The 13,983-nt window shown below is 39.1% G+C and overlaps 1 protein-coding gene across 4 annotated transcripts; it reads right to left on the bottom strand.

The window, feature by feature from the left end:
• Positions 1-135: 135 nt before the first annotated feature.
• On the bottom strand, positions 136-13,967 carry mapk8a (mitogen-activated protein kinase 8a). Of its 4 annotated transcripts, none has more exons than XM_028006428.1 (12): positions 13,768-13,967; positions 8,188-8,354; positions 7,225-7,354; positions 7,018-7,076; positions 6,773-6,911; positions 6,009-6,174; positions 5,697-5,768; positions 4,395-4,577; positions 4,166-4,290; positions 3,972-4,035; positions 1,965-2,042; positions 136-1,114 (listed from the first exon to the last, which is right to left on the bottom strand). In XM_028006428.1, exons 1-12 carry the CDS (start codon positions 13,867-13,869, stop codon positions 936-938), a joined length of 1,464 nt encoding a protein of 487 aa, XP_027862229.1. In that variant the 5' UTR covers positions 13,870-13,967; the 3' UTR covers positions 136-935. The 4 variants fall into 4 exon arrangements, with proteins under 4 accessions (XP_027862229.1, XP_027862230.1, XP_027862231.1 ...); XM_028006429.1 differs by lacking the exon at positions 5,697-5,768 and adding an exon at positions 5,255-5,326; XM_028006430.1 differs by lacking the exon at positions 13,768-13,967 and adding an exon at positions 11,029-11,243 and having other exon boundaries at positions 368-1,114.
• Between the last annotated feature and the right edge of the window lie 16 nt (positions 13,968-13,983).

The raw sequence follows: 13,983 nt of genomic DNA, 5'->3' as shown, positions 1-13,983 counted from the left end.
TCAGGGTAACAAGTCCCTTTCCTTTAGATTTTCAGAAGATGAAACATTTATAAATATTGGGAAAAGAGCAAGTACTAATATTGGTATCAATGCTATTAAAATGAATTATCCCCTGCCCTCACACATACAAAGTAATTGTTCTTGAGGTTGAATTTTTAATCAAAATTTCAAGTCAAGGGTTCAAGCACTTCCCTGCTCCTTATAAATCAGTTTTTTTTTTGCTCTACATTCACCCCTTCTTCCCATCTAACGACATTTCACTTACAAATTACATTTATGTCTGCAAATAAGGAAAAATTATAATTATACTATTTTATAGTAAAAAATAAAACCCTGTCATCAGAATGTTCAGATACACACACTGAGACAGGTTTGTAAAAAGTAATATATTAACTTGGACACACCAAGATCTGTTTTCTACAAGAAAACTTAGTAACAGCTTGAAAATAAAATCATTCATTTGCATCATTACAGTTCAAGATGAAATGTGCTATAAACTACTGTCTGAGAGAACTGATATATGTTCCTTCCAAAGTTCACAAAAAAGCAAAAAATATATTCAACATGATATTCCAGTCAATACATTATGGTTTTTGACTGCAGTAGTAAGTAAAAAAAACAAAAAAAAAACAGCAGTAGATAAAGTACACTCATATCCTTCCCATAACATACATCACAGTTTCACATCAAAACATTTTCGCATTTTGCCTCTTGCAGCAAAAATACAGTAATCATGATATCACCTTATTCAAACCACAATAATTTACAGCAGAACAGGTCAGGTAGAGGGATGGGAGGGACAAAGAACAAACTGTACATCAAATCCTCAACTCTATAAACTAACAATTACCTTAACACTCTCCCATCACACATACACACACGCTCATGAGGAAAGGTTTGTTTTGAACATGTACAGTAGATGTGTGCTTGTGTAGTTATCTGCAGCAGGCCAGCGCACTGAGGGAGGTGTGGCTGTCCAAGCTGCTGTCTGTCTCCGAGCCCAAAGCGGGGTCACTGCCGGGATCGGTCGGCTCTGTAGACATGGAGGAGACATCGTTGGCCGAGGAGGAGGAGGAAGATGTGGGCTGAGGAGGACTGTCGATCACTGCTGCACCTGTGCTGCGAAAAACAGGCAAACGCATAGGTTTCACTGAAATATAAAGAGCACTGCCATTTTCTGATGAGCTCAGACTATAGAGGGGGACCATAGCAGCTAAACATCTAAATGTAAAATTGTAAATTTTGCAAAATTTAGAACATAAAGAAAATAAAAAAATTGACTTAAAAGTGTTACGGTCTTTTAAAAATTCATAAAACCATAAAAAAAATGTTACAAATGTTTTCATTTCCAGCTATTTTCTCATAAGTAGGTTATGTTACAATGAGCAAAAACTGGTGAAATTACTTCATTCATAATTATACCACAATTTATTGCACTTATTTAACTGAATAAATCTTCAAAAATAAAAAGCGTGCCTTTATAAAATGCTGTAAAAACAAAAAAAGATTCTGCATTCCTCAGCACAACCATAAAACCATGCTTAACTCAGCTGCAGAGACTAATGTGACAAAATTCTGCAGCTTTCAGCAGAGCTGCATGTTCTTCTTTCAGAGTGGAAATCGTGGCTCAAACACAACTGGAAAGAATAAAAAGAGCTTAAAGTCCTGTTCTTAAAATACACCAAACAACTACCAATATTTATCAGCTGTGGCAGTTTTGAAGAAGAAAGAATCCCTTTCTTGTGTTGTATCAAAATAAATATATATTAGGCAGTGTCATTGTAAAATTTTACATTTACCTTGGGGCTGCACAGCACATTATTCTTGGTTTGATATAATTGCAAAATAAGGAATCTTTGCCAAATATTTAATCTCAATGACATAAGTTTACATAGTTAACATGGTTGTGCATCTACTTTAAATCTCCCATATTTTAACTAACCCATGTTATAGGGATTACTCACCTAAAGCAGTGGGTTGACCTCTGATCACTCCATTTTTTGTTCGTTCCTCCCATTCGATCACTTCCTTATAAATTAGCTCTGGAAAACAAAAAGTGCAGCAAAGGGTCAAGGTAAGCTCAGTGGTTTAATGGAAATTGTCAATGGGTATATTCAGGAACATCAAGTCTTTTACCTAAGGTTGGGGTGCATAACATACTGCTCATCCCAAAACAACATCACATTCTAATTTGGACTGGGCATGCTGGTGTGTGACCCTTCTAAAAATGAGTGAGAGGGTCATTATCACCTGACAGGCATTGAGATGAGCTCATCTTGCTGCACGATTGAAACTGATATTTAGTCACAGTCTTTCCTATGCAAGACAGAATCCTATTCCTCAGAGTAGAAAAACATAAACCAGGCTTTTAAAATGCTTAGAACTTGTAACAAGTCCAAATGTGAAAAAATAATCCAGTTATTCTTTTTAATACATATAATACCTTGCAAATGTTTTCACACCCCTCAACTTTTTCACATTTTCTCATGCTACAATCACATAATACTATATAACTTATTGGAATTTTTGGGATAAAATTAGTGTTTAATTATACAGTGGAAGTGAAATGTTTTCATACTATTTTATCAATAAAAATCCCATAAGTGTGGCATGCACTTGCGTTTAACTACCTTCTCCCAGAACCAATAATCTCGTAAAACCAATTACCTCCAGAAGTCGTCTGACTTAGTTGTACATCAACTTGTGTAACTTAATCTCAGTTAAACAGCAGTTATATGAATATCTCAGAGATTTGTTAGATAACTTAACAGAAAAAAACAGTAGTGTAAATCAAGGGGGCAGTTTGCCATGGTAGCATTTGATAGGGTAGCACACAAAATTAAGATAATATTTCAAATGTGCCCTTAAAACGTTTTCTTTTGATTCTATGCAACTCTGGTGTGTTGATTAGGATCTCATGCTTGCTGCTGAGAATGTGGATACTAGGTTACCTGCTCTCTGTGGGACAGTATTGCATTTTATCCTGCCCTGAAATCTCAAATCATTTTCACATCCAACTGTTTGTGGAACAGCAGAATGATGGGCTCCCCAGGGTACAATTCACATGAGAGCCACCACCGCCAAGGAGCAACCCAAGAGGTTGGAAATAAAGTTTTGGCAAGGTTTAAAGAAGGGTTAGGTTAATGAATGCCAAACAGAGAAATGTTTAATCCACCATCCCAAAATAAATAGCATTTACAACTTTAAACCTATCAAGATATGTCCATCCACCTAGACTAAGAGACTGACTAAGGGGAGGATTAACCAGAGAAGAAGCCAAGAGGCTCATGGTAACTGGAGGAGTTACTATTCGATACTCTGAACACACCGTCCCCACAGTGACACATGTTGGTGGCAGCATTATGCTGCAGGGATGCTTTTCTTCAGTGATAAGAGGGAAGCTGGTGACAGTTGATGGTAATATAGATGGAGCTAAATATAAGACATCTGGAAGAAAATCTGTTAGAATAGCATGTGTCCCAGTTAAAATCCAGACAGAAATCTGGGTAATTCAACTGGGGGAATCATTTGAAAATATGCTCTCTATCCCATTTCACAGTGCTTAATATTCTGCTCTTTTAGTAGCAAGAAGTGCTTCTACTCTATTGAGTGAAATAAAGGCAAGCCACGCTTTCCAATTCCTCCTATTTCTCAATTACTACTACTGCACTACTAAAAATTGTGAAAATGGGTAATATACACTTAAGATTCAAAGATAGAAATAGTTTTCCATTCCAATGTCATGTTTTTTTTAATATAATTTACCTTAAAATAACTGTTAACTGTTTATTATTACTATTATTTGTATTTTTTAAACTAAGTTTAAATGATAAAGGCAAGCAAAAAATGTTTGCTTGGAGGATTTTCAGGGATAGAAACATTGATGCATCTTTATTTATGCGTTTCAAACTAAGTCAACAACAAGTGAATTTGTTAAGTGCAGAGCCAGAAAGATAACCAGGTTGTCTAACCTTTCCACTCCTCCACAGTGTGCTCTCTTTCATCCAGTGTCCTGTCTGGGATCTTTGGGGGCGGCTAAAAATAAAACCAGAACAGAAAAGCAAATTTGATTTGAACGGCATCCTGGTATAAGAAGAGAAATGGCACGTTATGCAATGTAACAAACGCTTGTGTATTCTGCTCATCTCTCCAGAGATCCACTCACCGCTTCCACTTCAGCAGGATCGTACCAAACATTAATATATGGGTGGTGCAAGGCTTCTTCCACAGAGATGCGCTTTGACGCATCAATCACAAGCATCTTGGATAACAGGTCTCTGGCTTGGCTTGCTGCAACAAGATACAACAAGCAGACATGGTGCAATGGTATTCATAAAAAATAAAGAAAAATCATGGTTAAAATTTGCATGTATTATACAGAGGATGTTACATACCTTTCAGTTTGTTGTGATCAGAGTCAGCAGGGAAGAGCACATCTGGGAAGAGCTTCTCAAAACTGTATCCGGCGTACCGTGGTCTGTTTTCCACATACGTTCTCACTGAGTGATTCAGTTTCATTAGAAAATCCTGAGATGGAGTGCCCAGCTGCTCAATCACCTTATTCCACTGGTCGATATCTGATGTGGAAATGTTAAAGGAAAAGACCTCACACAAACACACGCTACCGGAAGAGCAGCTTGACATTTAACTTTGCTTTGAGGTGAAAAAGTTAAATGCAACTCTGTGAGTTCATATAGATACAGAAAAACACACGCAGTGTAATATTAAGAGCAGAAAGTTAATAGTAATGATTAACCGTATATTATTTCATTTTTAAACCCAAATTAAAAGTGAGGACATAATGAAAAAACATTATAAGTTCTTTAGATGCACAAAATTCTCCCCATCAAATGCATTTTGCCTAAATAGTTACAATGACCAAATGACTTTTTCTCCCAACTCCTCCAGTTTTAATTGGGAACACTTGAATTACATTTAAGGGGCTTGTGAAAAACCATTGGCTGTTACATCCAAATACTTATTTATATAGAGACACGGCCAATTGTAAGAGTTTCAGAAACTTTCAAGCAACTCTACAGGCATTCAACACAAAATAAAGCAGATACCACTCACTCACTAGTACCCTTGATCTTCAAGGTGACTTCAGGGTTTCATAGGTGGGTGCAATAGCACAAGCAATGTAGGTCAGGGAGAGTGTGATGGATAGAAAACCATAACAGAAGAAGCATTCATGATGGTGGTGGACGTCTTCATAATGAAATGATGACATGTTGATCAATGAGGGGAAGGATACGATCAGTGCCAGGGAACAAAACACTCCCCCTGATCATCTCAGCCACAATGCAGCCCACTGACCACACATCCACTTTGGATGGACATTAGGAAGACAGACAGGTGAACATGCAAATAAATGATAAAGAGAGAAAAAATTACATAAAAACAAATAACGTAAGAGAAAACCAAAGACAATGGCAAAGGTGCAATGATGAAAATGTAGACCATTCAGCAATGAGCAAGCTGCACGAGAGAAAAAAAGCTAGAGGCCTTGTACATGTCAAAATTTATGTGCAACCAACAACTACCAATTGGAGATGAATTGACTTGTGTATTAGCATTTTTATGTAATTTCAAACCAAATAGTTTTACAAAACAAACAAGAAAAAATTGAACACAATCAATAAAGCCTTTATGAATACTCTTAACATAGAGGAAATACTCAGCAGACAGAAGGATACAGTCCCTTCCAGGGAAAAGGATTTTATGGCGAACCATTTCTGCCAGAATGCAGCCCACAGACCATATGTCCACTAATGAAGTGGACCACATTAACCAGAGTCAGTAAAAGTAAGGAATGCATTACAACAGGTTAGTTACACATACAAGCTTGTTAGTGAGCATTTTCCTACAATTAGCTTTTGTTTTTAGAACAGGCATCAAGTGGATCACCGAGTTACAGCTAGATTTAGTTCAATAAATATATATGTATATACATTTCGGTTCCCAAAATAGAAACATTGGACAACAGATATGTTAAACTAATCACTCACCGTTGGCCTGGTAGCCCATGCCCAGGATTACTTCTGGTGCTCTGTAGTAGCGTGTAACCACATATGGCGTCATCAGAAGGCCTGTGGCTGCTGTCCGAGCCAAGCCAAAATCCAAAATCTTCAGCGTGCAATCAGACTTGACAACTATATTACTGGGCTTCAGATCCTGTCAATAATCAGGGTAATCAGTTAGAAAGGGGCTGTATCTGACACGCAGCTGAGATTCTCACTTATACAGAATCAATGCCGTTTCTGGTTCAGGAAAACTGGTCTGTTTTCTTTCAAACTGTGAGGGCTCAGCCCTGGCCTTCAAAGAGGATATGCTCTCTGAGTGCCCTTCTAGTTACTGATCCATATGGCAAAATGATACATCTACCTGTCATTGTCAATTTGGAGGCTAGTAGTCTGTATCAGCTGATGTCAGCTACACAAAATGTGCAGGAAATTCTGTAGTTTGTTCAAGGTCATTTGACATTTGAGATTGGCCACTCTGATTTTAGGCTTGGTCTGGTAACATTTTATACATACATATTTTTAGCAGCAATAATTACAATACCAAATAGTTACTTTACATTGTACCTAGAGTTTTTTAAATGCTTTTGTCAGTAGTTAAAGGACTATATTCATCCAGTAATCATGCCATTTGACTGCTTGCCCTTACACTTCAGTGTCACGTATCACAGCAAGTTTACCAGCTCAGGACTTTACACCTCAGAACATTGGCCCGACTTCAGGCTGTGTATTCGTGGCCAGCTGCTGCTCACCCTGTGTATGATCCCGGCACCGTGGAGGTGTTTGATGCCACACAACATCTGATAGAGCAGGTACGACAACCTCTCATGGTCCAGCTCCATTTGAATCACTTGACACAGGTTGGCATCCATCAGCTCCATTACCAAGTATCTGATAGAAAAGAAAAGGGTTCATGATCCCGGCAGAGAGTCATCTTGGCAACAGGTACAGCAAGGTCTGATTCCCGTAACTGCACTGGCTATTTTTATTTACTTACACATCTTGGAAATCTTCTAGCGATTTTTGTGGCGTGAATACATTTAATAGGCCAATGATCTGTGAATAGAAATCAAGAGAAATAACTATCTTGTGATTTCACATCCATATAAACATGCTCAGACCACACAAAATGCTTTCTCTGTGTCATCTACTTGTGAAATAGAGGACACAGATATTTTGCATGTTAAAATAGTAGCACACTTACATTTTTGTGATTGACACATTTCATTAGGACTAGCTCTCTGTACGCCCTCTTAGCATGGGTTTGATTTTGAAAGGGTCGACTCAGCTTCTTGATGGCAACATTTCGTTCAAGGATTTGGTCATAAGCAGAGCTGAAGGGCAAAGACAGCAAGATAAATGCATCAAAAAAAGGCAACAGCTGACAACAAGGCCTTTACTCTCTCAAATATGCCCAAAGAAATAAAACATAGAGATGTACCATTCTGATTTTTGTTGCAATTTTTTTCCCACTGTTTTCGTATAGGTTTGACTGACCAATTTAAATTTAAGCCAATTCAAATTTCTCTTTAGAAACTTTAATTTAAGAAGACTGAAGAACTGCTCTCTTCAGTCTTACTGATATGAACAGTCAATTATTACATACGGAAATTAAATGTCAACATGCTTGTGTGAGACAATGTAGTTGTTGTAAAATGTGAAAATAAAAAAAGTTCATGGAGTCGCCATCTTAGACTGGTCTTACCACCCAATACCATGATTTGTGCAACAACTAAACTGAACAGCAGACTCAGCATAAGGTACAAAATACATTTAGATTCTTCTTTTGACACAGATTTCAAAAAGGTTGGCAATACCTCTAACATTTTTGGCTTTAAAGGATAAAAAACAACTTGACTATTGAGGCTTCCTAGTATCTGCTGAAAGTCATGCTCTCTCTCGCAGCTAAAATGAACCGTAGACATGTCAACATGTAGAATATACAGTTTTCTTTTAAACGACTTCTTCTCTGATATTATGATACTGAAAATAGCCAACAGTGTGTTTTTTCACTTTGAAAAGCATTATTGTCAGCTAGAGCTGGCACTTTGTATGGTACAATCAGTGATTGGGCCAGAGCATGATTTTACGGTTTTTAAGTGGCTGAACTAAGCTTTTTTCCACAGCATAGGTGTTAGCAGAACAAGGAGGATGCTGAACCACTCACCAGACGATTCCCTGTGCTCCTGAGCCGATGGGTCTTAGATTCTGGTATCGCTTCAGTACTGTAAATGTTGAATCCCCAACGTCTACACTGTAGAACTCTCTGTCTCTCTTGTTTTTGTTCATGGCAAAGTCTTCGATTACTGCTTTCTGTGCATCCAAAAATGTCCTCTGTGAAGAAGGAAACAAGTTTGAGTATCCGGCAGAGCGAGACTGATTCCACGGATATCGTAGGAGTTGCTGAGGTGAGTGGCAAGTAGCAAAAAACAGCAACAGAAGAAGAAAATCCTGCACTCAAGAAAACTGTTTAGACACTGCTGCATTTCACACTGATGCAATGCAGTTTCCTTTCTCAGCAAATCCTGGAAACCCACATGGAGTAAAGATTGGATGTCATCATTTGCGATGGCAGAACAGCAAGCAAATCAGAGTTCTGCTCCATCACATGTAACAGAACTCCAGGTGACTGTGCCACGCTGGAAAACCAACCATGGTGATAATTCCTCTGAGTTTTTTTAGTGCAGCCCAAGACAGCTCACTTCTACAAGCGGGGTCTTTTACAGGTACATTTGCATTTGCACAAAGGCACTGTGGCCGCACCTAAAACACAAAACGAAGGTTTGTGCCAGTGGAGACCGTTGACTGTTTGATTACAAGAAGCTCAAACAGATCTTTCATTTTCTCCAGCTCTTGCATAAACAATGCCACCACCCTCCTCGTTCATCCACACAGCCGACACCGAGTCCATATGAGGGAAATAATTGCCAGAACGAAGTGAGTCAGCTCCCCTTCTGTTCCGCCAACGTCACAAAGACGTCCATAACATCCACCTCCCTCACAGAAATGAAAATAGACATGCAGCTTCTTTTTATAATACAGACAGGAAAGCAGCTGGGCTTATTGGAGTTGTGATGTCTTGAATTCGCTTGATGTTTTGTTTTTGCGGTTGTCAGTGAAAGGAATCAAAATTAAAGCATTACAAAGAGGTATTCTCACTTTGCAGCTTTAGATGCCATAAATTCCAACAGACACACTCACAGCCGTAAATATTAATGAGATCATATGTACTGATGCAAGCAGCTGCATGCTGCATCAACAAATTCTCCTGAAATCAATTACACACTTTCAGATTGCATTTTTGGGTCAGTCACACACAAACAGTCACATCAGTGCTCTAAAACATCTCTTGAATACACAATCTGAGCCTGGTACTCCAGCTGCAATATGACATACAACAAGGCCCTGCAAAGGACGGTGACGGGAGCTTAAAGGGTCACTGGAGTGTCCACCTTCAGTCCAGGATTTTTTCAGAGTGGATGCAGAAACATGTCTCGTCAAACACTTTCCATTAACTTTGACATGCTGCCATGAAGCAAACATCAAAAGCAGAACCTTCAGCCTCCTGCACAGCCTCCCTGGTTCAAGTCTTTTCAAGATAATGTGCTTTACATTACTAGACTTATTTTATGTTCTGACTTCTCATTTTTTATCTATTTTATACCCATATTTTTAACACACAGAATTCCTCTCATGATGCAGCAAGCCACTCAGTTTACCCAGAAATTAATTTGAAATGGAAGGAGGTAAATCATGTGAAATGTTTGCTGCAAAAACAGAAATATACTGTAAAGTTGCTTTGTAAATTTAATGCTTAAAACTGACTAAAATCTTGGTTTATATAAAATGCTGAATAAAACCAATGACTAAAACACATAATTTACATAAGCATTTTAACAAATTAGAATAACATGAGGAAGTTTGTTTTTGCAATTCCTTAATGTAGATTCATAACACAGAGTGATGCTTTGCACTCATTTATTGTTGATTCACTTATAGCTTACAGCTAATGAATACCTCATTTAGTTTCTTAGGAAAAAATGTAATATTACAAAACACAATAAAAAGGGGATTAACACAGAAATGCCATTCTACTGATAGACCAGGTTGCCAAGTTTTCCATCCAACTGGTTTGATTGCATCTGCCCTGAAATAAATAACCTCCAAAACACTACATCTAAGCATTCTTTCACAACTGCGATAATGCATAAAGTTATGAGGATGATTGTCATTTGATATACTGTGTGACTCCACTTCTGCACCTGTTCCTACTCCATTTTTTTCTTCCACTTAACTTTCCATTAATACTCTCAATACAACCTTCTGAAGAGAAAGCTTCTTTTGTAATGACCTTTTGTGGCTCAAGTGTCCTAGAGAGAATCAATGACGGTGTGCACATGATGTAGGTTATAACTGTTCACAAAATACTACTGCTTGAAACTATTTAAAAACGATAAATATTCTTGAAAAATACTGTTCTTTTTTTCGTAGGAATTATTAGCCTAGCAAATAAAATAAAAATAGGAGATCTCCTGCTTCTAAATCCTTTATCCTGAAAGGAAATCAAGATAAATCCCACTGTTACTTTGATTGTAAAAGCTAAGTTGACAGCAGTAGCCCCTTTTCGTCCTGATGGAGTCGGTTGAAGGAAAATGACTGAAGTGCTGCATCAGGAGACAGACATGCATACTGAACTGATGCAGCCAGATTAAGCCGGCTGGACGCCGCACACAGGCACATTTTTATGGCAGCGATAATAATGGCACCCATATGGTAATATGACAGAGTGCGCTGTTGGTGCTGACTGTATAGCCTGTGGCTAATTTGAAAGCTGCAGCTATATTATCATGCAACGGCGGGAATAATCATTAATCGGGGGATAAATGGAGCTGCAATGTAAAAGTAAGGGGCTGAAGCAGCATGCACGCAACGATTTACGACCCTCCCCCCACGGCCCAAACAATGAGCAGCGCAGTCTGAGGAGCTGAGGTGTGAATCCTTATCTTACCTCTGTCATCAAATCAACAAGGGATCGATCCTGTTCTAAAGCCCATCCGGCGAACTTCGAACCGATCCGGAGCGGCTCCCCGATTGTTTATGCCGCGGCTGAAGGATGGTCTATCCCGTCGTGCGGCTTAAAAATACGTGACCTCACCAATTTCATTGCCTACGTTTCCAACCGGCTGCTACTGACAGGCCAGAACTCGCAATGCGCACACAGGGCATGCGTCCCAGCAGCGCGTCACACACAGGCAGAGACACACCCACCGCCTCCTCCTCCATGCATCCATCCTTCCAGCCTTCCTTCCGTCTGCCCATCTATGCAAATGAAACAATGTTTTGGTCTACTTCCGTTCTCTTCTTGATAGGTTATGTTAATCTTTCTGTGTCTGGCTCCGCTTTGAATAGTTACTTCCTGTTTCCAATTATGCTACAAGTCGAGGCTGCATATTACCACTGCATGCAAATTTTTATATGTCAGGCAATTTTGACAAAGACGACCCGGGAGGAAGTGATACGAATCACTGAGCAGTCAGGAGGTCAAAAACATGTTTATCATGTCTGAAAATACGAAATTCCAGGGAAAACTGATCCCTCTGCAACCTGTATTTGAAAGTCAATGTCCTCCAATTGGGCAATTCAGAGAAAAACTCTGGCATTGTACTCTTAGGACAATTTGATACATTAAACCCACAAACTCCAGGATAATTTCTTTAAATTGTATGTGACCAACACAAAGCACTGCATAATTGTTGCATGAAACAATATATGATTTTCAAAAAACATTTTTACAAATAAAAATCTGAAAAGTGTGGCTTGATTATGTGTTCAACCCCCTACAATAACTACATTGTTGGATTAAGTGTCACAATTACAACTTGAGGTCTCTGTGGTATGTTTGGACATTGAAATATTTCATGTCTTGTATACCTCATGCACAGATAGGGGTAATGGTGTAATGTCAACAAAAAATGTTGAAGTCTTGCCATACATTCTCAATCAGATTTAGGTCTGCCCTTTGATTGGACCATTCTAATATATAGATATGTTTTATGTAAACTGTTCTTTTGCAGCCTGTCTATATATTTAGGCACATCGCCCAGTTGGAAAGTGAATTTCGGCATCATGCCTCAGTTCTTGTGCCATTTCTGAGAGGTTTGTGACTAGAAATGTCCTGCTTGGAACTCCATCCCTCTTCCCGTCAACCCTGACCAGCTTCTGCGCCTGCTGAAGACAAGCATTCCCACAGCATGATGCTGTCAGGATGGTGTGTTCAAAGTGATGCACGGTTTTACATTTCTTGCAACTCATGAAATGGGATGCAATAAAGTTAGGTTTAGTGTTGTTCAAGCTCCTAGGAGGTACTTCAGATATCATATATGATATAGGTAGAAACTTGCAAAGACAGTGAAATTGGACACGTGAACACTATAAATGAATAGCTTACTGTGTATTTTCAACTATCCTAACTTACACACAAACCCATGAACATATTTGTAAGTTATAAATGCACACCTTTATATCTAGTGGTCTAACGTCCCTTGCTAGAGCTTGTTCCTGGGTCACTGTTATTCACTTTTTGTACTGAAAGTTCTGGAAATGTTTCCATTCTTGTTATCTCTTAAGTCATTCTTGATTAAGCAAAGATCAACGAGCGTCACCTAATCTTTTTGGGGTTTTCCACATTAAACTGCTTATATTTACTAAGCTAATAATCTGTTGCAAGATCTCAAAGTAACATTAAAGGCCCTCCAATAGGTTTTGTTAGTATCCCTGTATTTACCTTTTCCATCTTCCTGTCAATGGTTAGCAGTGTTTTTTCTGGTTAGCAGAGATCATGAAGAAAAGTATTCCCACACCATGATTTTACTACTCCCTCGATGTTTTCCTAGAGGAATGGTATATTGAGGGTAATGTGCATTTTCTATGAAGCCTACAAAGTAAAATCCTGGTTCCATTTCCAGAGCACCTTCTACCAGATGTTTTCTTGGTCCCCAATATGTGGTGGCTTGAGCTGAACAAAAGCTTCTTTCTTGCGTGACTAATGGTTCTTCTGTCATAAACGAATGCACATCTCGCACTGATATTTTATTTGTAAAAGTTCTTAAAACCTACCACACCTTTATGTCTATCAAAGCAAATCCCAATAAACTACATTGACTTTTGTGATTGTGTCAACATTTGAAAAAGTTCAAGAAGACAATTTGGTTTTACAGCGTTTTATGTGGACACTTTATAACATCAAAGAGCTGTCAGTAAACTTCTTATTAGATTTGCAGGCTAATAACATTACAGTCATCACCTGCCTTTAATTTCAATTTAATGTCATATTTTCAATGGTCTGATCTGTAAAGGCATATTTTTAAATCTGTTCAGAGTGGGGTCTAAATTGAGGACAAGGACATTCATTGGCTCTGCAGAAATCTGAACAGCATAGTAGAACAACGTGAGGGCACCATCTACAGCTCATGCATCATTTCTGTACGCTACAACGGCCGTGCCATGCTCTGCGCATGTGACTCCAAAGCGGTGCCAAGGAGGACATTCGGTAAATTTGCGTTAACTCCGCGCTCAGCAGCAGGACACATGCTCCCTGCACATACCTCGTAACCCCGGATCGTTTTTTTTTTTTTTTTAATTTAAATCCTGCCTCTGTGCAGATATCCCGGGGCCTGCAGAGAGACGCTGAGCGCAGCGGCATGGACAGGACTCCCAGCAGCAAGGCAGAGCTACTACATTTTCTTACCCCTTGTTCGAAGAGAGCCCGCAGTGTTATGATCATCGTCGGGGAGCTGCCCTGCAGCAGCGGGATGCTTCGTCCTTCCCAGGCGTCAGCGTAGCAGCGCATCTATCCCCGGGGATCCACCGCACCTTTGGGCGTCAGACGGATTTAGTTAAATCGGTGTAGCTGATCTCATACCACCCGCTTATTGGTGGCTCTGACCTGTCGCTGTCAAACCGC

Source organism: Xiphophorus couchianus, chromosome 22, assembly GCF_001444195.1.
Source record: "Xiphophorus couchianus chromosome 22, X_couchianus-1.0, whole genome shotgun sequence".
In the NCBI taxonomy this organism is placed as follows: Eukaryota; Metazoa; Chordata; class Actinopteri; order Cyprinodontiformes; family Poeciliidae; genus Xiphophorus; species Xiphophorus couchianus.
This window is presented reverse-complemented; position numbering and strand designations above follow the sequence as displayed.